Consider the following 27,324-nt stretch of genomic DNA (forward strand, 5'->3'; position numbering starts at 1 on the left):
CTTATCACATGCAAGATGTGTAAAAACAGTGCGTGAGATGTAAACTGTGTGACTAGTGTAAATAATATAATTAGTGAAATCAGTACTGATGTGTAAATTCATTTCGATAAAGAAGTAATTATTGTGAGAAGACGATTAGAACCAGCCTACCACTGTAAGTACTTTCAACTTATTACTGCGATTGCAAACCCTGCATGAAATGTATTTCTCTCAACTGCGGTATTTATTTCAGAAATTGTAGATTAGTTAATGATAAAGTGTATTTGCAGTGTACAGGCTTTTAATTTTCTTGAAATTAATATGAAAATATAAATATTCCGAAAAGAAATTTATATTTGTAATTTACATAAGTTAGTACGAGACTTAGGTCGTTTTTGCTCCAAAACTAAAACACCCACAAATATTAACAAATAGGCAAAAAATCACTTTATACATCAGAATTAGGATATACGTAGCATTTTATTATCAAGTTTATTTAAATTTGGAAGGTTTCTTGAATTTATTTGATTATTTTTCGAGTTACGAAAATTCGTCCCCACCAGAACGGAGTTACCGTATCGCGCGCTCCCCAGTTAACGGGTTAAGAAACCGAAGACTGCCTAGTATTCACGCATTTCTAATACACAGGTGCCGTTACTAACTAAAAATGTCATTCTGTCATCCTGTACAGCACGAGTCCTAGCTGCACGAAAGACAGACGAAATTGTGCAAAACATGGAAACGCTAAGTACAACCACAAACGTACAGAAGCGAAGGTTTCGGTTCTGGAGTCAGAAGTTGAATCCCTCAAGAGTAATCGAGAGGTTTCGACAAAGTTAGAGGATGCGGGAGTCAGAATCGAAAGCTTAGATCACAGGTTGGAGGCCTGTGAAGAAATAACTCATAAGCTATAATCAAGGCAACTGAAGCGCTTGAAATACGGGAGCAGAAGACCGAAGAGTTGGAAAGAAAACTATGCAGTAAACTGGAAGAGTGCGTGGAGAGACAGTTTAAGACTAAGTTCATCGCGGATGTCAACGCGGACAAGATAGATGAACTGAGAAAGGGAGTTGAACTGTTGAAGACGCACGAGGACAGGTCCGGTACTCGAGATATTGACTTTGAGTATAGGGAGTTCGAGACCCCAGAGAACAGAGGGTTGAACAGGATGAAGGAGGAAAATTTGGCAGCCGATACGACAGCTTCGAAACTCCACATGGCAGATGGATCATCGTCGGCCTCTGCAAACCATGCTACGTCTCCTGTAGTTCATTTTAATAGGATGTCAGATGACAAACCTCCCAAGTTCGATGCTCGAGGGCAAATCACGCCCAAATGGTTCATTAGGGAGATAACGAATTACATCCAAGAGAATAGGATACCTGCCGAAAAACAACTACGGACAGTGGAAAAAATCTTGAACGGAGCGCCAGCGATTTTGTTCAGGGCGTTTCTTAATACCTTTGATGAATTCATGGGGGTACCGCCAAGCCTTTTAACAAAAGTATTGGAGTATGGAATCGCAGCAGAATCTCAGGTTGGAGTTATACTCGAGACGATACTCTACTTCTGCGCCAACAAAGTATTCCGAGTACTTCACCGCACAATTTCATAAGATGCGCGAGTTGGATAATCCGGTCTGCGAGACCGAGCTAATAAGTGCCATTGCGAAGCAGTTGCCGTTCGAAATTCAGCGAATGCTGATTGCTTCTAATGTACGCACGGCAGTACAGGCGGAAGGTCTGTTAAGACACCTTGACCAGACGACCCATCATAGGGAATGGTAGGCACCAAAGATCGTCAGAGCCGCAGGTAAATAACATAGAAATGGGGACAAACCCGAGAACCGAGTCCACTAGAGAACAGAGCACGAAAACCAGTCGTGAACTAACGAGTTCTAATCAGGAAGGCAAGAGAACGTATGAGCAGAATTGGCAACACAGACCGTGGAACCACCGAGGGGCATTTCAGGAGAAAAGAAGACCGCAGTACCGGAGAAACTTCCAGAGAGATAGGGGATACACAGGATATGAGGGAAGGAGGAATGACAGTCGGCCTTACCCGTACCCAGGACGGAACCCAGACCAGCACAGAGCTCGTCAGAATGCCAATAATTAATTGGAAGAACATCAGGAGTGCAGGCGGTATATAGATGAACTAAATAAACGAAACTGGAAGGATGCTATCCAAAATAGAAATCCAGATGAACAAGTTTCCGGAGCTGAGAGCATACAGCTACAGCAAGCCAGATCGGAGCGCAAATTGAATCCGAACGCGAGCCAATTTGAACCTTGTTCGGGGCTAAAAAAACCGCCAAATTTTAGAGGGGGTATGGACGATCGCAAAGATCGATTCATGGATTGCGACCCCGGAGGAATTGATTGACGACCCACAGCCTCTGATCGCCAAGGGCATCAGACAGTTACTCATTATCTTTACTAGGATTGGGAACTTAAAGGTACGCTCACTTATTGATACAGTCGCTAACATCTCCGTAGTTTCACATAATTTAATGGAAGAGTTGAAATCAAAATTTAATATCCCTATTATTCCAGTTTCAAGTATCAAATTCGAGGGATAGTTCCGGACAAGAATGTCGTTTGTAAGCAACAAGCTTTACTGGAAGGCGAAATTGGTCAGTAGACCTTTCCACATTCATTCGTGGTGATGGCTAAGATTAACTACAATCTTATCATTGGGGCTGATTTCATTACTGAGTATCACGCTGTGATTGACATGGGAGACAATACAATCAAGTTCAAGGGTGAAGATATTATAGAGGACGCATCAATGGACCCTCTGGAGGCTACAATAAATAACGAGGAAACTGTATGGAACACAGAGGTTCAAATTTGGGACAACGAACAAGTAGACGCAGCAGGCACTGACATAAAAAAAGATTGTCGGAACTATGGGAGAAGATGACGGGGATTGTGAGATGAATATTGAGGGAAAAATTAATGAAGCAAACATAGATCCAGAGGGAAAGGTAAAATTAGCAGACATTTTCAGAAAACATTGGGACACATTTGGCACGAAACCGGGGAAGATCAAAAATTTTGAATATGAGTTAAATGTTAACGACCGGGCGAGTTGGCCGTGCGCGTAGAGGCGCGCGGCTGTGAGCTTGCATCCGGGAGATAGCAGGTTCGAATCCCACTATCGTCAGCCCTGGAAATGGTTTTCCGTGGTTTCCCATTTTCACACCAGGCAAATGCTGGGGCTGTACCTTAATTAAGGCCACGGCCGCTTCCTTCCAACTCCTAAGCCTTTCCTATCCCATCGTCGCCATAAGACCTATCTGTGTCGGTGCGACGTAAAGCCCCCTAGCAAAAAATGTTAACGATTGGTCCCCTTATAAGAGAAAGGTCGCGGTCGCGAAAAAATTCTATCCGCAAGTCAGGGAGGCTATTAGGGACATGGAGAAGGAAGGTCTTATACCTAAGTTCCCTACGCCATTCTTGAACCCGTTAGTGGTGGTCAGAAAACTCGATGGTTCCGTGCGTGTTTGTCTGGACGCACGGGCCATAAATGAGAGACTGGTACCAGAATATGAAAAAGTGTCAGACATTAAAGAAATTTTAAAGAAATTCAGCGACATGAGGTTCTTCTCTACGTTTGATCTGACGTAGGCCTTTCATCACATAGTATTACGAGAGAAATCAAAATTGTTAACTGGATTTTTATTTGACCAGCAAACATACGTTTTAACAGGCTTCCGTTTGGTATTAAGAACGCTGGATCAGTCCTTATCCGCGCTCTTGATCGAAACCTCAGCCCTAAAGTCAGAGACACAACTATTCGGTGTGTGGATGATATTTTAATAGCCACAAAAACTCTAGAGGAGCATTTAGGAATTATCGATGAGTTCCTCACAGATTTGGGGGAAAATAACTTCAAAGTAAATCTACCCAAATCCAATCTGTGTCAAGAAGTTCTGTTTTGGGGTCACTTAGTTGACGGAGAATGGGTACGACCTAATCGCTTGAATTAGAAGCAATCATGTCATTCCCAAAACCTACCAAAATTAAACACATTAGGCAGTTCCTCGGTACGTGTCAGTTCTTCGCGGATCATTGCCCGGAGTATACATCGGCCGTGGCACCATTGCTACATCGGCCGTGGCACCATTGCAAGACCTCCTCAGAAAGAACAACCGTTGAAAGTGGGATTCGGCATGCGAAGAGGCTTTCATCATACCAAGCAAAGGCTATTACAGAGCGTAAAACTCGGATATCCAGACTACGAATCAAAATTTATCAATCACACGGACGCTTCCCGTATAGGGATCGGGGCGGTCCTATTACAAGAAGGACCAGAAACTCTAGCAAGAAAACATACATTGCGTTCATGAGCCGAAAATCGCGGAAACATGAGACGAAATACACCATCACCGAGTTACAGATGTTGGCCATCGTCAACGCCTTGCAATATTGGAGAAAGATAATCTATGGTTTCCCGATTATCATTCGTACAGATCACAAGGCATTAACGTTCACAATGAAAACAAATATGTCAAGTGAGAGGGTCAGCCGTTGGGCTCTGTTAGTTCAACAGTTCGATCTTAGCGTTGAACACTGCCCAGGGAAATTGAATGTCTTGGCGGATATATTACGTCGTAACCCAAACCCAGATGATTTCGCGATACATCGCTTGGAATTAATTGATTGATGAGGATCGTGAGGTTCTAGAAAAGTTGAGGGAAATCGGAACGCTGCAGTAGAGGGGCGAATTTACCAACTTAATGATTGATTGATTTATTTACCTAGAAACTGCAATCTGGCAGTCCCGAGTTTATTGGAGCAGGAAAAATAGCTCCAAATTACCATTACTTCAATGGGATTCTGCACAAAATCGTGGATGAAAACCATACGAAGCTGAGGATAGCCGTGCCTTCGGAGGTCCAAAAGGCACTGGTAAATGACGTTCACCGAATCATAAGCCACGGTGGAATAGAGAAGGTGTTGTCTACGATCCAGGAAAACTTTGTATGGAATAGAATGAACGAAAATGTCAGAGATGTATTGCGAACATGTGACATTTGTCAGCGAATTAAACCTAATCCATTCTTGCTTAAACAATCGCCGCGTCCATTGTTAGCTACTGAGCCAAAAGAGATGTTTGCAATGGACCTGTATGGCCCCTTGCCAAAGGCCCGCAGGGGAAACAAATTCATTTTAGTAAGCTTAGACATGTTTTCCAAATTCGTGGCGCTATATCCCAAGCAGAAACCAAACTCTAAACTTGTATTGAAGGGAATAATATTTCACATAATCCCAACCATGGGTAAGCCGAAATTCATCTTGACTGACCATGGAAGTCAATTCACGTCGTTGGCATTTGCAAACGAATTACACCGGCTAGACATCAAACATGTACTGAGCTCAATACGGCATCCTGAAGACAACTCGCCAGAAAGGATCATGAGGGAGATCGCCAAGTTCTGTAGGATTTACTGCTCAGAAGCGCATTGGCGATGGATTGTTGTGTTACCGATAATCACGGAATGTATCAATACCCCCATGCACGAGGCTACGGGACGGATACCTGCGGTGGTTCACCATAACCAATTTCCAGCCAGAACTTGGCATGAAGTCATCGTTTGCCCGACGGATCCGCGAGAGTCGCAAGAGATGTGCGTGACTAAGACGCGTGAACACCTACAAGTGCAAGCAGATAGAAGGTTGAGGAGGCTGAGGAACAAGCGGTTTCATTGCCCGTTGAGTGTAGGCGAGCTTGTGTTAGTCAAGAAGCCGACGCCATCAAATCCAGAGCAAAAGGTGTACCACAAATTTTCTCGACTTTGTGGGACCATTCAAAATTATTCACAGTTACGAGAATAATTCCTACAAAGTCCAGAGCCTGGATGGTACCACGGAAAGTGTGTACAACGCCACGAACCTTAAATTGTACCACACGCCAGCAGAGGGTATGGAAGAAGAAAAAGACGGGGCAGAAGAACATGCGGAAGGAGAAGAAGAAGAAGATGCTGAAGGAGAGGAAGAAGCCATGGAATTAGATGTCCAAATGATCCGGCCTACATTAATAGCCAGGACCTGCTCGGAATGTGGAAACCCAGACAGCGATGTCATAGAATTCATAGAAATGGTTCATCACTTACAACAAGAGAATGAGGCACTTCAAGGAGAGAATCATCAACAACGGAACGAGATTGTTAATGCCAAAGAACTGATAGAGTTTAGAGGGATGTCAGAAACCAATTGATGACGCTATATTGATTCCAAAGTTATTAAAAATTTCATGTATGCACAAAATTTGAAAACGCAGCGCGGGAAATAATGCCACCTGGTGGGGGTGTGATAGGCGTCATTCAATAGTAATTAATTATTGAAGAATATATGTTTCATTTTCAGAAGCAAGAATATCTTACTTTACATATTGTAAGTACAGGCCAGGCCGAGATGGTATTGTGAAACCTGCCACAGACTGTTGTCTCCACTAAGATTAAGAAATACAATGGCCAGCAGAATTAGAATTCTCAAAGAAATTGTGACAAGGGGGAAGAGAAAGGCAAGAGTTATTTCCAAGTCAGTGGAAAAATTTCAGAGCCGCGGGCGAAATTATAGTACGAAACACCGGATGGGCCGTGTGCAGATTTCCTAGAAATGACGTCAGGGGCTCTCCAATGTACTAGCGAGGGATGAACGCAACGTTGGTACTTAAAGAAAAAATATGAAACTTCTCAGTCCCGCGTAAGCTTGGACCAATCGTAAAATTCGCAGGCCAGAAGCAGGCACAACAACTTCGTATTGTAAGAAGCACTATCAACATTAACTCCACGGATAAAAGTTATAGAAGGAAGTGATTTATAAATTCGAGATAAGGTGAAATTTAGATGCCTCATAATATAATAAAAGCTATTAAATGAGGGAGAATGACCGGAGTAATTATGAGAATTCATGGACGCTATCCGTTGATTGGCTGCAGGCAAGTGACGCTACAAACCGGAGCGAAATCCCCGCCTGGAATACAGGAGCTAAATTCACGATTATGTTAACTACCAGCGAACGATATTATTTGAGAATTGGCATAGAGGCTAAAATAACATAATTACATCAGTGGATCCCAAGTTTAAGCTACTGGCAGGGCCGCATTTAGTCGTATGAGGATATTGGAACTGCATGCCCTAAGATGAGCTCTCGTGAACTTGGAGGGGAGGTAAAACGAATATAAATACAGGGTCGTGGAAACGGAAGTACTTACTTGTGATAAATTGTTCGTGCTGTTACTACGCCAGGGTGCGTAACTGACTTGTGATAAATTGTTCGTGCTGTTACTACGCCAGGATGCGTACTTACTCGTGGAGAATTGTTTGAGATTTTATTAAGTTACGTAGCACAGTGATCCAGGACGTGCATTAGTTCGTATTACAGTCTTAAACAGTATACTAGCAGGAGTTCGAATATATACAGAACTCATTAAAACAAAACCTACGGATAGGAGTGCGAGGTTTCATATCAAGAATAGGAAGTACGTTACGTGAGAACGGTCGTGGGTGTTCGACGGAATTTCACCAAGTAAACAGTCAATTAATAACTGATACCTGGTCAGCTACGCAAACGTGAGACAGGAGAAATCGAGTGCGCGCCGGACCGCTGAAAGTGATACCGAGATATTACGTGTTCCTAGCGTCCAGGAAAGGAACGAATAATGTATATTTACATTAAGTGGGCTAGATAAGAAGCCAAGAGTGTTAAATGTTAAAGTTACAGTGCAAATTATTACAAGTGCAAAAGTTATCTGTTTTGTTTTTATAAGATATAAAATGTGTAATCATAAAAAGTGTCAAGGATTACCTCTTCAAGCTGGCATGAATATCAGTAGGATGCAGTGCTAAAGCCGGATGGGGCTTGGCTCTTCGTCCGGTTTAGCAAACTACAGACTGAGATGAGTATCCCTTAATATAAATTTGTAGATTGCTATCGTTAGCGGGAGGAAATCATATTCTTTAATTATGGTAACTTGATTGTGAAACGAGCCGTTTCCGGGTCGCATAAATTCATAGATAGATAGACAGACAAAGGGACTAATTAATATGTACATAATTAGATCAAGCACTCATCATAATTTTGATTATTTAATTGAGTAGAGTAGGGTTGATTTGTTTATTCAAGTGCTTGAATGGTTTGTGATTACATAGGAGCACGTTTCACGTAAAGATAAGATTAGTATTCATTTTAGAAGTGCTCAAATGTGGTTTGTTTCAGTTATCGGAAACTTTATAGATATCAAGGCATGTAGTAGGATTATCCAGAGGTAGAGGGTTGCCAAGTGATTTTAATTGTTGTGGGACGGAATGAAGTCCATTGAATTGTCCGTAAATATCAATGATTATTTGTGCCGCGAAGTTTCGCCAGTGGACAGAAATATAATATTCAGTAGAAGTATCGGAGTAATAAATGAACATGGGTAATGTGTAAATACGTGTTTAATAATAATGCTTTGTGAATAATGGCACGGGCCTAGTTTGATGGAATGATTGCAAGTTAAAGTAATTTCAAAGTGGAGATAAAACGTGGCGTGTATACTTTAATTCGGGCAGTAAAAGTGAGTTTTCCATTAATTATTGATTTAACGTTTTTGGACTCCATAATAATTATAAATATTTGTCAAAAGCGATAGAGGCACTTGTACATGAGGGTAACGCTATGTTGAAAGCCCAGAGTGGTTTGAGCCAAATTTTGAGGTCGGAAGTCGTGTGGGACAAAAATACGGCATGAGATGAAAATGAATCGTACTGATGTTGATGAAGAAATAGATGGATCTTGGGGCCTACATCGATATAATATGTTGATTCCGGTGTCATGAGTGGTAGGAGTCCACGCACCGAAGATTAATTAATAAATTAAATGTTTGAAGAGTTCCAGTGGAATAAATGAACTTCAGAATGAAATGGAAGGAATAATTTAACACTTGCAGAGATTGGATGTATTTCCCCAACTGCGAGGTGCCATGGGATTTGAGATTTGCCTTGGGAGGACATTGTGTTCCCTTAAATTAACGACAGTACGAAAATAAGGTTGCGGGTTCGAATACCGTTATTATGTCCCAACCGATATGAAATCGGATCTTGGTGGCGCATATTGGAAGTTAAGATATGTGACTAAATTCTAAAGATTGAAATTAAAATATAAATTTTCGAAATAATAATAATAATAATAATAATAATAATAATAATAATAATAATAATAATAATAATAATCCAGGTAAATCGTGTTTTAATTGATTGATCAGTGCCAAACTAGACCGGAATTGTAAAGGGTTATATGTTAAACATAATAATAGTTAACTGCCACGTAATATTGAAATTAAAATATAAAATTTCGAAATAATAATAATAATAATAATAATAATAATAATAATAATAATAATAATAATAATAATATACCAAGTAAATCATGTTTTAATTGATTAAGTGCCAAACTAAACCAGAATTGTAAAAGGGGGTTATGCTTTAAACCTAATAATAGTGAACTGCCGTGGAACACTTACATTTAAAATATAGAATTTTCAAACTAATAATAATAATAATAATAATAATAATAATAATAATAATAATAATAATAATAATAATAATAATAATAATAATTTGAAGAAGTTTAAGAAAAAGAATTTATTACATTATTTCTGAGAATAATAATAATTTGAAGAATAAGAATTCCTTAAATTATTTTGAGAATAATAATAATAGTGAAAAATGAAATTAAAATATTACATCAGTGAGGATTACGGGTTACGATAATCATGATCTCTAATAATAATAATAATAATAATAATAATAATAATAATAATAATAATAATAAAATTTTAAAAATTTTTTTAGTAATTCGGATGATGACGTTGAATGATACTAGGGAAGTCAGCTGGCGAAATAACGTAATAATGTCACGTTGTTGTAAATAATAAGTTTGTTATTTGTAAAGTGATGGCAAATCCCTACATCTGGACCATTAGGTTAGAGTCCCTTTGTCGTTTCCTTCAATTAACGATTAGCATATCTTGTTTAGGAACCCGGGGAGAGTTTTGTAGTATCCCGGGTTGGTATCGTCTCAATAAAAGTGGAGGCGATGACATGATTCATGTGACCGCGCCCACTTGGCCAACAGGTAATTGGTCCATGACCATCAATGGTCATTGTGTTCACAAGGGTCGAACTGACACTTTCAGAAATCAACGGTTCCACCACCCAAATGGATGGGTGGTAAGAAGTGTAAAATATTATGCAAAATTTTCAGGAATGATTTGCCAAATAACCGGAAAATTAAGGGTCAACGAATTTTGTTGTGTGTAAAATTTTTCAATATAAATAAAATGCTCCTTTAGCATTTGCAGCCGGGCTGAGTGGCTCAGATGGTTAAGGCGCTGGCCTTCTAACCCCAACTTGGCAGGTTCGATCCTGGCTCAGTCCGGTGGTATTTGAAGGTGCTCAAATACGACAGCCCCGTGTCGGTAGATTTAATGGCACGTTAAAGAACTCCTGCGGGACTAAATTCCGGCACCTCGGCGTCTCCGAAGACCTTATAAAGTAGTTAGTGGGGCGTAAAGCAAATAACATTATTATTAGCATTTGCAAGGAAACAGTTCCAGGTTCTTGTTCTTGTAGCATAGTAAACCCTTGGTGACCGTTTAAATATCCGTCCCCATTCCTAGACCGGAGCCTTCTTATTTTTCCCTTTGATCTGATTTAAAATATTTTTTATGTGTTTTTTATGATGAGCCTTAAAGTTAATGATTAGAGTGTCCCGTTCAACCCTGTAGTACTGATTGGATGGCGCCCATACATTTAATTGGAGATCTTATATCTTCATAATGTTTTCTATTCTTTATTAGTTGCGATAGATTCGGACCGTAGCACCCCCTGAGATAAATGCTGGTTGGGACTCAGGTTTTGAGCGGGCACAGTACATTGTTTAAAATATGCTGTAACTTAAATTATGACGGTGTCGTCACTGCCGTGAATACCAATTTGAAAATATGTGCGAATATGAGGTTGAAAATATTCTTATTGAAGTGAGTTATAATTTAATACGTTTTTTATTACCTAAATGGTCTTATTTATTTATCTGATCTGTTTGCTTGTTATATTTCCACTTATCAAGTGAGTTTATAGAATACTAATGTTGGATTTAGAGAGACAACTGGGACTGAGATAGATATTATTTTTGCAGCTGGGGTAACACATTTAATATGTTCACCGCATGCCACTGCAATCGACAGCTGTGGTACTTCCGAGGCTAACCTAGTTTTCACCCTCAAACCAGTCATATTCCTGAGAGAGTCGTGAAATAAACCGAGGCCCGCCGGACGGAAAGCCATGCTAAACCCTGGGCTACAAGAAGGTGCGACTCAAATAACGCTGAATATCACAGCGATAACGGCATTCTCCTGGAAACAGAATGGTCGCAGTTCTGCTTCCTCTTAGAAAACAATCACCACCACCACATCACCTGACTGTTGTAAAGTTGTCTCTCATTATTTATTATGATCTTACACGCGACAATCTGAATGTTACTCCTTTTCAAATCGATATCACACATTTTGTAATCAATCCATTCAAAACGTTACCACAGGAACGTTGAAGCAAGTGCTCTATGGTTTGAATCAATAATATTACAAATGACAGAATGAGCTGTCCAAATACATCAGTTTCGTCTTGCAAGATTTAGAGAACGTAAAAGAACGCCTACGAAACAAAACAAAATGCGGGCACTCAGCGTCTCCGAAAGCTACAAACGTAGTCAGTAGGGCGTAAAGCCATTATTATTATTATTATTATTATTATTATTATTATTATTATTAATTCGTTATGTCCAAAAGTTAGTAATTTAAAGAGAGGTTACAACGGTTCTCTTCAAACACGTCATGATGATGTGGAAAAGAAGTCACACTTTTTGGTGTCAGGCCATCCTGGCTTGTACGATAAGCGCTTGCAGGTAACCCCCTGCAACAATGTACATCTTGATATACACTGGCGGGTCTCGGGTAACTGATTCAGACCTCAAAACGATCTATGTAGGATGCTCATTCGTTGTGTATATTAAAATTTCAGAATTTTTGAATAAGGGGTACAGGCTAGCACCTTCTACCGCCATTTTTCAACCCGAACTCTTTGCTATAGAAAAGGCAGTAAGGTGATGCTTACGAAACACCTATAGGCTTAGTGCTCAAATATCCGGTGATTATCAATCTTCCATCACCACCGTAAGAGACAACTATAATCTATACCCACTGGTCTCACACATTAGGAATTTAATCTTAGCCAGCAGCTTGCATACCTGTTTTAGTTGGGTAAAAGGTCATGCTGAAACTGTTGGAAATGAGAGAGCGGACATGTCAGTAAGATCCTCAGCTCGATAGGACACAGATTTCAGCTTCTCCACGTATCTCACGTGAAGAAGATACTTAGAAGTGAAATGGAAGAGAGATAGAACTCTGTAGCACGAAGGGACATGTCACGCGGGAGTTGTTCTTTTAGCAAACGTTTAACTTCAAAATCTTTAACCCACTTTTATACTTACACATGGACATGGTAAATTAAGAAGTTATTTTCAACGGTTTACAATATCATTACCAGAAGGATACCTTTGTAAGTGCCAATCAGAACAAACAGTAGCTCATTTAATTATCTATTATCCACTACACGCTATCAAAGGAAAGAACACCTCGGTTACTGCAATGTATTTTTCTTCTCCGCCAGTTTTTTATATATTTGTGAAAAGGTGTTGTGCTTCAGCTTTGATCTATTTCGTAGGCAATGTTTTTAACTCACTGTAATATTCTTTGCAGTATTTTGTTCTACAAGGTACTGTATTAACAGCTTTTAATATTGCATTGTTATAAACTACGGACCCAAAATATCTTTAGGTAAAATAGGGCTACCTTCCTTGGAGAATAAGTATTCAAATAATAACTGCACCGGGGGTACACCTTCTCCGTCCCGTTAATCTGCGCGCCTTATATAAGGCCATCTGTGTTATGGAACTTGAAACTAATGTAACGCAAGATACCTGGGTTGCAACTGTAAGATGACTCTACCATCGGCCTAATTGCCCCCTCTGAGAGGATTAAGGACAATTAATTCTTAAGGAAATTTCAATTTCCAATGTTGGCAAACCTTAAGTTTGTAAAGATTGTTTTGTTCTTATGTCAAAGTTGCCAACACTCTTACTGCTTCCTTCTTCCTTAGTTACTAACCAATCAGGAATTTCGTGAATATTTCCTCTAGCCAATTAGAATTGGTGGTGTGTACAGGCATCCAGCCTATCTGTAAAGAGTTCTGGAAACTTCCCCTCGTAATGCTATGAAAGCTAGGCACTTTAAGGCCATATTGTCCTCTTCATCGCTCCAGTTCAGTGAGTGCGGTGTGTTATTCGGAGGCAGGGGCCGTAAGTTGGCGTTCGGAAGGCCTACTACAGAAGGAAGTGGCAGAATTTTCTTAAACATGCGATAGTTACAGCAGATAACTTGAGGCGGAGGATTCAAACGTCTTTCATTTTATGTATAGTTCTATTCGATTGTTCAAATGTAGATTTTTGGCAACTCTGAGGACTCTGTTCAAATCCCGGCTCGAAAACATGTAAACTAAGGGAATAAAGTGCGATTACCCTCTGTTGATTCCCATTCAACTGGGTATGGGGAAACTAAAATTTTCTAAACCTCTTAAATTCTTAAAACAGTTTTGGCATTTAATATTTCTCGTTTAGTCACCCCTCTGTAGAACAAAGCTTCGAGCCATAAGCCCGCTTAGGGTTTTAAGGTTTTTTCTAAAATGAGAGCAAGTGTTTCGCCTCCTAGCCTTTTGTTCATGGCCGATAATGTTAAACCCTTTCTGTCATTAAGGCCATTTAGAATGGGCAAGCATTGCCCCTGTTTATAGACCAGTGTGTAGAGAACTGTGACTGTAAAGAGGCTGGACTATATTAAATTTTGGAGCTCAGACCCCTAGGCTATGTAAATCAAATCAGTGGAACAAACATGCTCTTATGTTCGGGGCTACAATGCTCATCCACTTGTACATGATCACGTTGATAATCTATATACCGGTATATAAAATAAGAGTTTTGTCTGTACATTGCTCCGAATTTGAAAAGAATGGTATTTCTGTATCCATCATGTCCACCGTAACAAGAAAATGCAGTTTTTACTTTTCCATAATTCCTGTCTGTCTGTCTGTCTATCTGTCTGTATGGATGTACACGCATCACGAGAAAACGGCTGAAGAGAATAAAAATCGGTACGTAAAGTCGAGAGGTGAGCCGCTACAATCTAGGCTATAAATAATTTTATTCACGCTGAGTGAAATGGTAGTTTAGGGGAAGGCCTAAAATTATTTCTCAAATAATATTTATATTATTAGTGGTCATATCGATAAATACTACATAACTAAAGTTATATAGAATTAAATTTCCGATCATTTACGTCTTATGCATTTTTACCGTACCGGCTATGATAACACAGATATTCATGAATTTGGATTTTTGTTGCTAAGTCCATATCAATGCCGAGCCCCGAGAAAATAGGTAAACAGAATTTAATGAAAATCGGTATATAGAGTCGGGGAATAAGAAACTACAGTTTAAGCTATAAAGAATATTATTCACCCTGGGTGAAATGGTAGTTTAGGGGAAGGCACCTAAAATTTAAATTTTAAATACCTATGTTCTTGGTCCTATGGAAAAGTACTACATAACAAAAGTTATAGAGAATACAATTTCCGATTATTTATGTTTTATTCAGTTTTACCGTACCGACTATGATAGGAGTGGTATTTCAGAACCGGAAGAAAAAAAATAATGTGAGGGCCTACAATATCGAAAGCGCGTAACATTGATCAACAATAACATTACACTGACCGTTGTTTGTTTTAATGTTCTTTGTCTCTTATGCTGACATTCAACCGAGTATAACAGCCTAACTGAATATTGGCGGGAAATAGCTGAGGAGTTAGATAACTTTCTTCTTTAGCATGCCATTCCTCTAGTTCATACATTTTCTCATACTGCTGGTACGTAACACACTGGTTCATCATAGTATTCCAGCTATTCGATACCTACTCTGACGCGCTGTTTTGAATTAGCAGTGTGCGTACTTAAGTCGGAGGCTCACTTAGTAGTAGTAGTAGTAGTAGTAGTAGTAGTAGTAGTAGTAGTAGTAGTAGGAACTGGTCTAGAATTACAATTTAGGCCTATTCCAAATTGTAGTACTACAATTCACTAAATAACTCAAAATTCAACCCTGAAAAGAGCCGTTTCTTAAGAAAAGGTTCTTCCTCTTCACTTTTATTAAATCTACATTCATTTTATTCCATATCAGCAGCGAAGATGTGGCTTCTTCTCTGGCTTGGAGGAAAAACTGCCTCCACGTCAGATAGTTATTTCCCCCGCTAGTGTAGTGAATTGAGATTTTCCGAGTCATCGGGTACTCCCAGGAAACAGATAAGTAAACGGGCATAGGTTTTGCCCTGGGACTATCCACTATTCGACCCCCCACCCCCACCCCCCGCCGAGAAAAGGACGAAGATTATTCACGGGTCACGGATGTCTGCGCCTTGGTCATTCCAGCTCTGTAGCTTTGGACTGTTAGTTCGGCAGCGTAGTACTGTTCGTTAAAAGTGAGAAAATGTGTGGTTTTTCATTCAATCGATTATTTCATATGAAAGCATTGCTTTTAATCGCGCAATTCCTACTGACGTCATTGTAATGACCCAGGTTCATTTCAGTTGGGAAAACCAGTAAGAGAGTCTTTCTTAGAATCGATTAAGGCAGGCGGAGAGTGAGTGTCTGCCATTATAATAAAAAGTCCCCAACCTGACTGTGACTGACGGCAGGCAAGCTGGCCTACCATTACAATGAAAATTCCCTAATCCAGTCTTCATATGAGAAAAGCAGCTGGTTCTCTCTAATTTTGTACCTGATTTATGACTAAGTTATTGTTGTTGTGGGAACTGACGAGCTCATTTGTATATTGTTGTTGTTCATTCAAATTTTCTAATTTATCACAATTTAAACTAAGAAAAGGAGGAAAGAAAGAAAACTTAAAAATGTAATGCCTTAACTTATGCCAAATAAAATAGAGACAATACGCGACACTTACGGATTTAGCCTTGCTAAAATGGGAGACAATTCGACGGTGGCGCTCCTAGTGACTTGACCTGAAAGAATCGCGCTAAATTCAAATATCAATGGAAATGTATATACGGAAATGGATAAATAAATTACGTCTAGAAAGAAAGTGTTATTGAGATATTAACTTCGAAGTTGCTAAAGCAATTCTGGATAAATTAATGAAGAATTATTTAAAAGGTTATTATTCAAAGAGTGAAATTAGACATATAAACAAGATGTGAAATGGACTGCTGTGAAATGGTTTGATCTTTCATTTATGCATTACATTTTTAACTTTAGCATTCCTGCCTGAACGTTCACGGCTAGATTTTTCTTTTTTCTCATTTAAAAGCATTGTATCATCATATTAAAACACTTGTCAACAAAAATATTGGCACATTCCTTACACACATGATGCAATGAATTAACATTTATACGCTGGACAATTTTCCTCTTAACATGAAGCCTACTAACAGAAAGAAAATCTATAAAATCCCGGCTTTAATCTGAGAAGAGGGATAAAAGAAAGAAAAGTATGAAAATATTGTCGATAGTGATTGTTTGAGGAATATTTACGTACAATTAGAGTAAAAATGTAACATACCCTTGACTTTATAGTCGAGGAATTTTGAAGTCGCTGGCCTGGAAATGATCTGAACAGATCTTATAATTCTTATATATGCGTAACGTCCCTTCTTTCTTTTACACCTTATCCAGATCACTTCTGTGACATTTCAAAACCCACAGATCACACCTACAACAACACATCGGTATTGAAGGTTAACTGCTGCACTATACAATAAAATATGCGTATTACATTTTAAGCCAATTAAAATATGGGTCGTGCAGGTCAAGATTATGAAGTACTATAAAAATCTCTGTAACCGGAAGAATATATATGCAAACACAATATTACTTACATTTTCTTGTCACGAGGGAACCTGAAGAACGACCGCGCATTCTTCTCTACTTCATAATTACTGCAGCCAAACACAGCACATATCTTTCCCCTCATGTTGAGAGGAGATATCAAGGAATGACACACGCTACTATTTAATTATGTCAACTCACTGAAAACGCACAAATAACACCAAAAACTTCACACAAAAATACACGTGCTGTTATGACACAATCAGCAGTTTTCAGGTCAACTCGCTAGAGCGAACTCCAATAGCTGTCCCTCGATATCTAGCTCAGTGTCGCGTATTGTCTCTACTGTATTTGCTTATGCTCTGGTCATTTCCTTATCCGCCTAATCACCCCGGCACCTTCTTACACCTCTGCGTTCCACGATATTCCCGAAATAAATAATAATAATAATAATAATAATAATAATAATAATAATAATAATAAAACATATGTCCAACTAAGGAGCATGTTTGAACTTATTAAGTACAATGTTTCTTCTTTTCTTCCCAATCTCTCGTTCACCGAGTTATTTACCTTTCTGTGTTCTTTTAAGTCTCTCTGCAAACTTACGTTTGCTTACTAAGCTTCTATATCTTGAATGATTTCTTCCGTAATACGAAGTTCTTGTAAATCTTCGTTTATTTCGATTAAGTTAACTAATCGTTGAGATTTCTCAGCGTTAGTGCTAGGTTTAGAAGTTTCTATGTCAGCCTATTGTTATCCATTCCCTCTCTTCTTGTTTTTCGATGTGTGTGTGTGTGTGTGTGTGTGTGTGTGTGTGTGTGTGTGTGTGTGTGTGTGTGTGTGACCTACCTCTGATTTGATGACTGAGATGTAGTGTCATAATTTTGCATTTCAAATGTAAATATGTTGCTGTATCCTTTCCGGGTGATTTTGTAAGCTCTTTGCAGTTTAGCTGTTCTTTGCTTCCTGATTTATCCCTAGAACTTGAAATGATCTACTTGGAACATTTTTCCAAATTTGGTTATTAATAGTTGATTATCGAATCGTGATTTAGCTCCTTCCAAATACTGCGTCTTTTCAAATGAAACTTGGAGTCCGCTTTTGGCCGCTATTTCATGAAGTTTTCTTTCTATGGACTGGATTGCTTCTTGTCTGTTTTCGGAAAGGTTTGCAAGGTGATCTTCAAAAGCTAAGCAATCGAGGTGGGGTTTCTTTGACCAATTATTATCCCTTTAGTTTCGTTTTTTTTTTTTCCACTGAAGAATCACTTTTTCCAAACCTAGATTGAATAGTTGTGGGGATAATCCGTCTCCTTATCGGACACCGGTTCTGATTTCGAACGGTTCAAAAATTTCCATCAGAAATAGAATTTTTGATCTTGTGTTGGTAAGAGTTTGTTTACCAAGCGAGTTGGCAGTGCGGTTAGAGGCGCGCGGCTGTGAACTTGCATCCGGCAGATAGTGGGTTCGAATCCCACTGTCGGCAGCCCTGAAGATGGTTTCCGTGATTTCCCATTTTCACACTAGGCAAATGCTGGGGCTGTGCCTTAATTAAGGCCACAGCCGCTTCCTTCCAACTCCTAGGCCTTTCGTATCCCATCGTCACTTATAAGACCTATCTGTGTCGGTGCGACGTAAAACCACTAGCAAAAAAAAAAAAGAGTCTGTTTCATAAATTCCCTTGTTTCCCTGTCGACTTGGAATTCCTCTAATGCGTTGATCAGTGTCTGCCTAATTATAGAATTATACGGCTTTTTGAAGTCAACAAAGGTGATCACTGTTTGGTTTTGAGAATTTGTAGAATGGGTTCTTAAGCTTACGACTTGTTCTGTGCAGGATCTTCCTTTTCGGAATCCTGCCTGATAATCTCCAATGAGGCGGTCTGTTCGTTTTTTAATCGATTACGTAGGCCTACGTCTTACTATTATTATTATTATTATTATTATTATTATTATTATTATTATTATTATTATTATTATCAAATGAACGTATTTTGTCACTTGAATTAAACTGAATGATTTTATTTTTATTTTACTTACAATTTGTTTACGTCGCGCCCATGCAGATAGGTCTTATGGGATAGGAAAAGGCTAGGTGTGGGAATGATGCGACTGTGACGTTAATTAAGGTACCTTTGCCTGATGGGAAAATGGGAAACCACGGAAAACCATCTGCAGGGCTACCGACAGTGGGGTTGACAGCTACGCGATTCAAACCGCGCAGTCACTCACTCTGTGGTATTAAGTTTTCACTCTTAGTTCTTCTTCTTCTTATTTCCGATGAGGCCTGCTAAGGACCACGTGCCAATTTCAATTCAGTTCGTCATACTTTGTTGTTTTCTCTTCCGCTCCTTTCAATATTCTTTCATCCTTTCACTATGCTATTTCTTTCTGTCCTCGGACCACTTTGCACAAGGGTTCTTGTTCAATCTTCCTTGGAATCCTTCCATACCTCCTACCCTCTTTCTAAAAATTTCTCTGTCCATAGTTTCTTCTTCTCTTATATTATTTCTTTCTAAATCTTTCTTTACTTCTGGAATTCAGCTAGATGTTGACCTTTTGTCCCAATGGTACTTGAAAATCCTTTATGTTAGTCTGGAATCATCCATTCTGTAAATATGTCCGAAAAATTGCAATCTCCTTGTTCTTACAGTGTTTGTTATGTTTTCTATGTTCCTGTATATTTCATCATTAGATCTTAATTTCCATACTTCTGTTTACACAGGGCCTAAGATTTTTCTCATTATTCTCCTTTCTAGTACCTCAAGTTTATCTAATCTATAGTTTAGGACCAGGCATTCGCTTGCATATAAGCATTCCGGTTTCACCACTGTAGTGTAGTGTCTTATTTTAAGATATTTAGAGACACTTTTTGTTATAAAAATTCTTTGTGATACCATATGCTCTTTCCATCTTGTGTACCCTTTCTACTGCAGAATGGTCTACAACATTTTCTTAAATTATTTTTCCCAGATATTTGAATTTCGTTAGTCTTTCCACTGGACCAATATCTGTTGCCAAACATTTTGGAGCGTTCTTGATGTTTGTAATACATTTTGTTTTTTTCTACGGACATTCTCAAACCTGTCTTGTTGGGTATTTCTTCCAAGAAATTGATCTGTGTTGTTGCACTTGTTAGATTTTCTGACAATATAGCAACATCGTCTGCAAATGTTAGGCAATTTATTTCAATGCCTTGTTTTTTCTCCCCGAAGTTACCGGCAAAATGTTTTGTTCTTTAAGCTTTACATTCCAAATTCTTACAATTTTCTCTAGAACACAGTTGACAAACCGTCACCTTGCCGTCCCCCTGTATTTATCTTAATAGGTTTTGATATCTCACCCATAAATTTCACCTTTGAAATTGTGTCAGCAAGTGTTTCACGTATTAGGTTTGCCAATTTAGTTTTCACTCCAAATTCACGAATTGTTTTATCTATGGTTTCTTAGTTCATTATATAGCTTTTGATTAAAACAGATGAGAGTGAAGGTTCATTCGCAATGAAAACCTTAATACTACAGCGAGAACATAAACGCATGAGACCAACATAAGCAGTCACCAATAAGTCATAATGAAGACTAACATCGCCACAACAAATGAATCCGATTTAAAAAGGATGCTTCCACGATAAATGACGATGTAACAGTGTCATTTATGTTTCAAGGATGTATTAGTTTGTGTTTGCGGTCTTACAAAGAAATCTAGAAGTAGACGAAGACGATGAACCAAAAGAATTTCCACAACCTCTAGCGCGAAATTGGGGACAATGACCGGGAAAAATTAACAAATTATCTTTATTGGATTTATATTTATTTTCTTGCCATAAAGACAAGGGTGATTTTGAACCGGAACGATCAATTTCTCATAGACTGATTCCATTTTAGTACGTGTTCTTGAATGTTCCTGCGCCATAGTTTAAGACATACAGACCACAACATAAACACACGGGCCGCAACCCCATTACATAACAGCGCGGGCAAGCCCCCGCTACCTGGCTGTGACATAAACTTTCCAGAAACCTCGCGAGACAGCCAGGGCTTACGCCAGCCAGATAGGCTAGGATATAAAAGGCCAAGATCAAGGCCACTCTAGTAGTGTAACTCTGCCTGGGAGACTGATTACCTCGGATCGAGTAGGGGTATTTCAGTCGCCTTGACAATGAATACTGCAATGTATTCGAAACGTCGGCAAACTGTACGTGATATGCGTACAAGTACAACACGGTTCAACCCGGAAAATAAATTAAATAAATGAAAGCTCCAAGTTTGCGAACTGCCACGTTATTATGTTACGTTTACGTTCACGTTTGCGCTTACGTATTTTGTTGTGTATGCTTTCTAACATGAGTTCAAGGCGTCACGGTAACGTTGTGTTCGCTTTCAGTGTCTGTTGAGAATAGGCCTTGGGTCAGAAGCTTCCCACATAACAATTTTGAAGTACTGTATTACATCCCTGATACTTTCATGCGATGGGCTACATACGAGTACGAAGCATGTTTGCAAGTCGTGAATAGCACACAGCGACATTATTTTTCACAAAACCGGCTGCTCAGAACGCCTTATACACAAGTTTCCACAAACAAGTAGTGTCAACAACAAGAGATGAGGAGACAGAGATATGAGGTGATACATGAGGTGGACAGGACACGCAAAGCCATTCGGTGATATTACCACATGCAAAGGTGAGTCCATTCCCATCGGCCATTCACCGGTCAATTCAGTGGTGGCAACATACCAGCATCGAAAACTTAAAACGTACACCAACATTTCAGTTCGAATAGACTGACTAATATCTATGAGAATTCAAGAAAACTCGGTTACTCACTTTGGCAGGGACGATTACAGGTTGAGGTGGACCAGTGGACGTCGCCGCTCTCTGGTTTCTTCTCTTCGGCGTCAGCACATTTCGCACTCGACTGAGACTGCGCTCGAGGCTGTCCAGGACCTTGCGAGCACATCGTGGAGAGCCTGGCAGTGGACTCATACACCCAGTCGTGCTACCGTTCCTGCAACAAAGACAAACGTCCTGAAGAAAGGAGAAAAAATATTCTAGAAAGCATTATGGCCCAACATCAAATTCTGATATGTGCTGAAGGCTCTCTCTGCCGGGCTGAGTATCTCAGGAAGTACAGCGCTGTCCTGAGCCCAACTTGGCAGATTCGATCCTGGCTCAGTCCGGTGATATTTGGAGGTGCTCATTTCAGCCTCGTGTCGGTAGATTTACTGGCACGTAACGCCTACGGGACAAGATTTCGACCCCTCGGCCTTTCCGAAAACCATACCGAGACGTATTATATGACATCACTCTACTTCCCCTTTCTCCGGAGGATTGCACGAACAATCAGACCGTGTCACATTGCTACTACACTAGGTCGTGCACAAAGACAGATCCCCAAGCCAGCGCGGAATAAATATCTTTCCGGATAAGGTGAGTTAAGAAACACCATTTTCAATACATTACTTTTCCCGCGATCTATTTAAATTCGGAGCTCTTCTATTTTATGCCATATTTTAATATATTACGATCTCTTGCTGGTTGCAGATCGTGAGGCAAGTTGGCCTAATCAGAAGACCGCCATTTTATATAACAGAGAAGCTACCATGGGACCTTTGCAATTCAAACAATCAACACATCCTTTTACTACAATCTAAAGAGCAATATTAGCAAGTCAAATAGTCAACACGGTCTTTTACCATTCTGCGAGCTAGAAAAAATAGTAATACAGATACTGAGGGACTCGCTGCAAATCATTCATTTCCACCTATACCTGAGAACGTGAGTTACATTCCTCCCCAACTAACCCTGGAAAAAAGAAGATAACAGCATTAACGAGTAAATGTTCATCTTTTGATATTTTTAAACCATTGAAATTGAAACTGTATTCCGGATCCAAATGGTCACCCTCATTGGAGGACGGATGATTTATTTCTTTAATAAATCTCTCTCTCTGAAGATACTCAATACAAAATTCAAACAACAAATACCCGAAGACTGGAATATACTGTACATAGACTTTTTATTCAAGACCAAGTGTTTTTAAAAAGTGCCTCACCATAGACGCTTGAAGATATTTTTCAAATACGCTTGAAGATATTTTTCAAATATGTTTATTAGTAAATAAGTTTTTTAACATCATGTAGACGCGAATTTTAATTTATGTATCCTTCTCACAAATGTCTGAAGACTGTTACAAACATTGAGTTTTTTATTCATGCCACCTACTGTGATTACGAAAAGTGTATCACCACAGACGCTTTTAAATATTTTAAATACGTATATTAGTTAAGTTTTTTAAACACAACTGTAAACGCGAATTGTAATTTAAGTATCATCCACACATTACTTTACCCCCCAAACTCACCCAAGCACGCCCCCTCCCCCCCTTTTCCCCTTTTTTTTAGAGCACCTAGGGCAATAGTTTTTAGATCCCAGGGGACATAGTTTTAAGGTTTAATGTGCTTACAGTCCAAATGTTTACATCTAAGCTATCTTTATACATCTGGTCGAAACATGTTCTGTGTGTACTAATGTATTTTTAATTTTCCCCAAGGCAAAAAATAAAGTAGCGATTAGGTGGTTTTTAAATTAATTTGCTGATTGTACTCATCGATACGGTCATGAAGTGGACGGCTTGCAAAATATCACCTAACAACCCTCTTCATTAACAAACAAAGTAAAAAAAAAATTAAATGGCGTATGGCTTTTAGTGCCGGGAGTGTCCAAGGACATGTTCGGCTCGCCAGGTGCAGGTCTTTTGATTTGACTCCCGTAAGCGACCTGCGCGTCGTGATGAGGATGAAATGATGATGAAGACGACACATACACCCAGCCCCGTGCCAGTGAAATTAACCAATTATGGTTAAAATTCCCGACCCAGCCGGGAATCGAACCCGGGACCCCTGTGACCAAAGACCAGCACGCTAACCACTTAGCCATGGATCCGGACACTTACAAAGTGTGACTTTGGCATTGTATTTAAAATATGATCCAGGCCCAGTCTCCAAATTAGGACACTAATCTTTAATGGATGAATGTTAAGTGTTCACAAGACCCAATACATGGCATGTAATATACCGGATGCCCAAGAAAATCCTATTCCCATCGATGGACAACAAGTCACCAAGTGTCAGCAGTACAGGTTCTTGGGTATATAGTCCAGGAAAACTTGAGTACAACATTCAACACCGCTTCGCAGCAGTGTGGCTGAAATGGCCTGAAGAAACTGCTGTAACATGTGACAGAACAATGCCTGTGGAGTTGAAAGATCAGGTATACAAAGCAGTAAGACCTGGACCAAGATACAGAGCCACATTCCAGCAGCACAGATGACCGAAATAAAGATGCCGAGGTTGACGTACGGCGTTACAAGGAGCGAGAGAATACGCAACGAGTGTGTGCGAGGTAGCCTTGGCGTACGCGACATCCCTGATAAGCTGCAAGAAAAGACACAGCACTGGTTTGGGCATGCTCGAAGAAAACCCTCCGATTACATCGGGAACACGGTATTGTACCTGCCCGTAGCTGGGCGGAGATCCAGAGACAGATCCAAAATAGGGTGGGTGAATGCAGTTGCCAAGAACATTCGGTGATGCAAACTCTCCGAGGATGATGACATCGACAGGGAGAAGTGGAAAGCTTACCCCACCACCATGTGGGATAAAAGCCAGAGAAAGAGAGAAAGATAAGTGAAAGCGTATAAATGTAATACTAGAAGTTATGTATTCGTTGTGCCCCGTTCTAGATGTACGGATAATAATAGGATCATGATACCAGAGTGGCACTGCTACTGGCTTCACATCAAGGCGGCCGAAAGTCGAATCCTGCCCTATAGCCTACAAGCTGGATTTCTGAAATGGAAGATCACGTCCTTAAGATTCGGATTCCACGTCAAACCGGAGATTACGATATAAAGTCACGCAAAACTATGGTCGTAATATTGAAGGATACGTTCCGCCAATTCTTAGAGGGAGGTCAGTTTACTGCCTGCCTGGGTGGGGGGAAGGGAGTACGGTTGCCATGGAGATAAGCCTGCTGGCCGGCAAGTGTTGCTTGTTGGAGTTGCCAAACATCTCGCTTCTGGGTTATGTACAACGGAACACAACGCTCTGAATGGATGAATGAATGAATGAATGAATGAACAAGGACGAGTTGACTGCCGTAGGGGAAGCACGTACGTGCCTCTCGCTGCGCTCTCTCTCTCCTTTCACCGAGAACTTCGAGAGACTACACTACCTGTCCCAACCGGTTACCGCCTCTCGGTACCTAGGGTTAGATAAGGATTCTGTGGCCCAGGGACCCCCGTAACAAGGGATAATCCCGCGTCCACTAGTTCGATTTCGTATGTCCCAACAGTTACACACACGGGACCAGGCTTGTTTTTCTAGAAAGAGCAATGTTACGCTTCGTAAAGAGCAATTTGTCGGCAAGCCTGGAACCATACAGACAAAACTTCAAGAACTTCAAGAAATGACGGAGAGTGAGGAGCTGTCGTTATTACGGCACTCTGACCACTCTACGGCCGTCAATACATCAGCGGAGGGGAAAGCGCAGTTATCACAGCGCCGCCCCCTGCCAAATACTCCCACCGGCAATATATTGTTTAGTAATAATATATTGAATATGTCTGCAGGGTGGAATGCTACAAGCGCACAGAGCTTGTCGCTACCGGCCCTCGCTCGGGTCAATGACCCGGCCGAGCGGGAGCTGGAGGTGACTCAGCGCCTAGCGTGCTCCGAGAGCAGGAAGCGAAATGTGCAGGAGCTGGGAGCAGGCCTTGCCCCTGACTCACAGCAAATAAACCTGACGGGAAACGTTTACCTGACGGTGCAAGCTATGCGCAACTATGCGTGCGCCACCACCACCACGACATCTCCGATTACCACCCCGTCAGTACAAGCCAGCTCGCACATACCAGTGCAGCCGCTCCCCAATCGGCCGGCCAGCCACAGGGCTGACCCCCGAAATAAGAGCAGGCGAAGCCTGGAAGCTGAGCTGGAGTGCGTGACGTTGTGCTCGGGCGACCGGGAACCGGGGCTAGCCCCTGATGTGCCGGAACCCGAACACGGGAAGGAACAGTCGTATGGCTCCACTGAGCTAGCGGCTGCGGAGCAACACCAACACAAAAGGGAGGCTAATCCTCCCCCTAACACGAACCGAACCCTCAAACCCAACCCAGTGGGTCAGCCAGTCGGACGCCGGGAAAGCGGGACCCAGTTCCGCAAACCCGAGCGCGAAGACAACAGCGCACAAGGGAAGGAATAAGAGGGAGAAACGGACTCGGCGGATGGCGCCAACTAAAGTCAAACCCCCACCCGCGCGAGCGGGAAACTCGGACTCGGAGTCGGACGAGGCCCCACTGGTGATCGACCTTTCAGGCGCATCCCGGGAGGCCGAATCTGAGAGCTCCGAGGGAGAGAGACTCAGCCAGCACGGGGTGACCGAACCTGAGGTCCCAGCCACCCAGCCGGGAAACCAGGGTGACGGCTTCAGGGAGGCAAAAGGGAGGAAGAGGGGGAAGGGAAAGGGGAAAGGAAAAGTAACTCAGCCCCTGAGCCGCAAGGCCCAGGCAGGCGGGAGAAATAAGCCAAGTACCCGAGTCGATAGTAGCACCGAAACATCTATCGGCTCAACCCAACCCCAGCACTCCACACACAAGAGGCAGACTCGTCTGAGCCCACCTCCACCACCACAACAGAAGAAACAGATCACCCGTAAGGGGTCAACCCCCCCACCCCTTACGGTCTACACTACCAACACTACGACACTCGAAACGGAGCTCCTCAAAAAGCTGCCGCATGAAGAGAGAAAATATTATTTCTCTAGGCCGAGAGTAGACGCACATGAAGCGATCCGGCTACACATGACGAGCTTTGAGAGCTATGAAACCGCTATCGAAGTGCTAAAACGGCTAAATATTACATTTGTAAGAATATTGCCCAATGGCACTATGAAGCGGTTCGTAGTGAGGACCTCCGTTAACGGAAGTAATGCGGACGAAATCCAGCTTGCATTGAAAGCACAGGATATCCCCGCATTCTCCGTTGTGCGGATGCGAGCAGGGAACAGGCCAGCCAAGAGCAACCTATTCCTAGTTGCAGTGGCGGACACCCCAGACGCGGACAATCTGCGGAAAATGCGGATGTTCGCGAACATGCTGGTGTCGGTCGAGCCATACCGCCCCCCAGCCACTGGCCCCCAATGTGGAGTGTGTCAGAGGCATGGCCATCCAGGGGCGGCGTGCCGACTGGAGCCCAGATGCCGCAGATGCGCCGCCTCGCACTTGTCCCGCGACTGCCCCCACGGCAACGACCCCGCGTACTCTAAGTGCGCTAACTGCGGGGGGAAAACAC

At 41.1% G+C, this 27,324-nt stretch overlaps 1 protein-coding gene across 1 annotated transcript in view; it reads right to left on the reverse strand.

Annotated features, from left to right (window-relative positions):
* Positions 1-27,324, reverse strand: part of LOC136879281 (maternal embryonic leucine zipper kinase) — a 544,919-nt gene that overhangs the window by 163,915 nt on the left and 353,680 nt on the right. The window contains exon 10 of the mRNA XM_068228854.1: positions 21,800-21,980. Within this exon, the coding sequence (XP_068084955.1) occupies positions 21,800-21,980 (181 nt within the window). The remainder of the gene's footprint in view (positions 1-21,799; positions 21,981-27,324) is intronic.

The sequence above is a fragment of the Anabrus simplex genome, chromosome 8 (assembly GCF_040414725.1).
Source record: "Anabrus simplex isolate iqAnaSimp1 chromosome 8, ASM4041472v1, whole genome shotgun sequence".
NCBI lineage: Eukaryota > Metazoa > Arthropoda > Insecta > Orthoptera > Tettigoniidae > Anabrus > Anabrus simplex.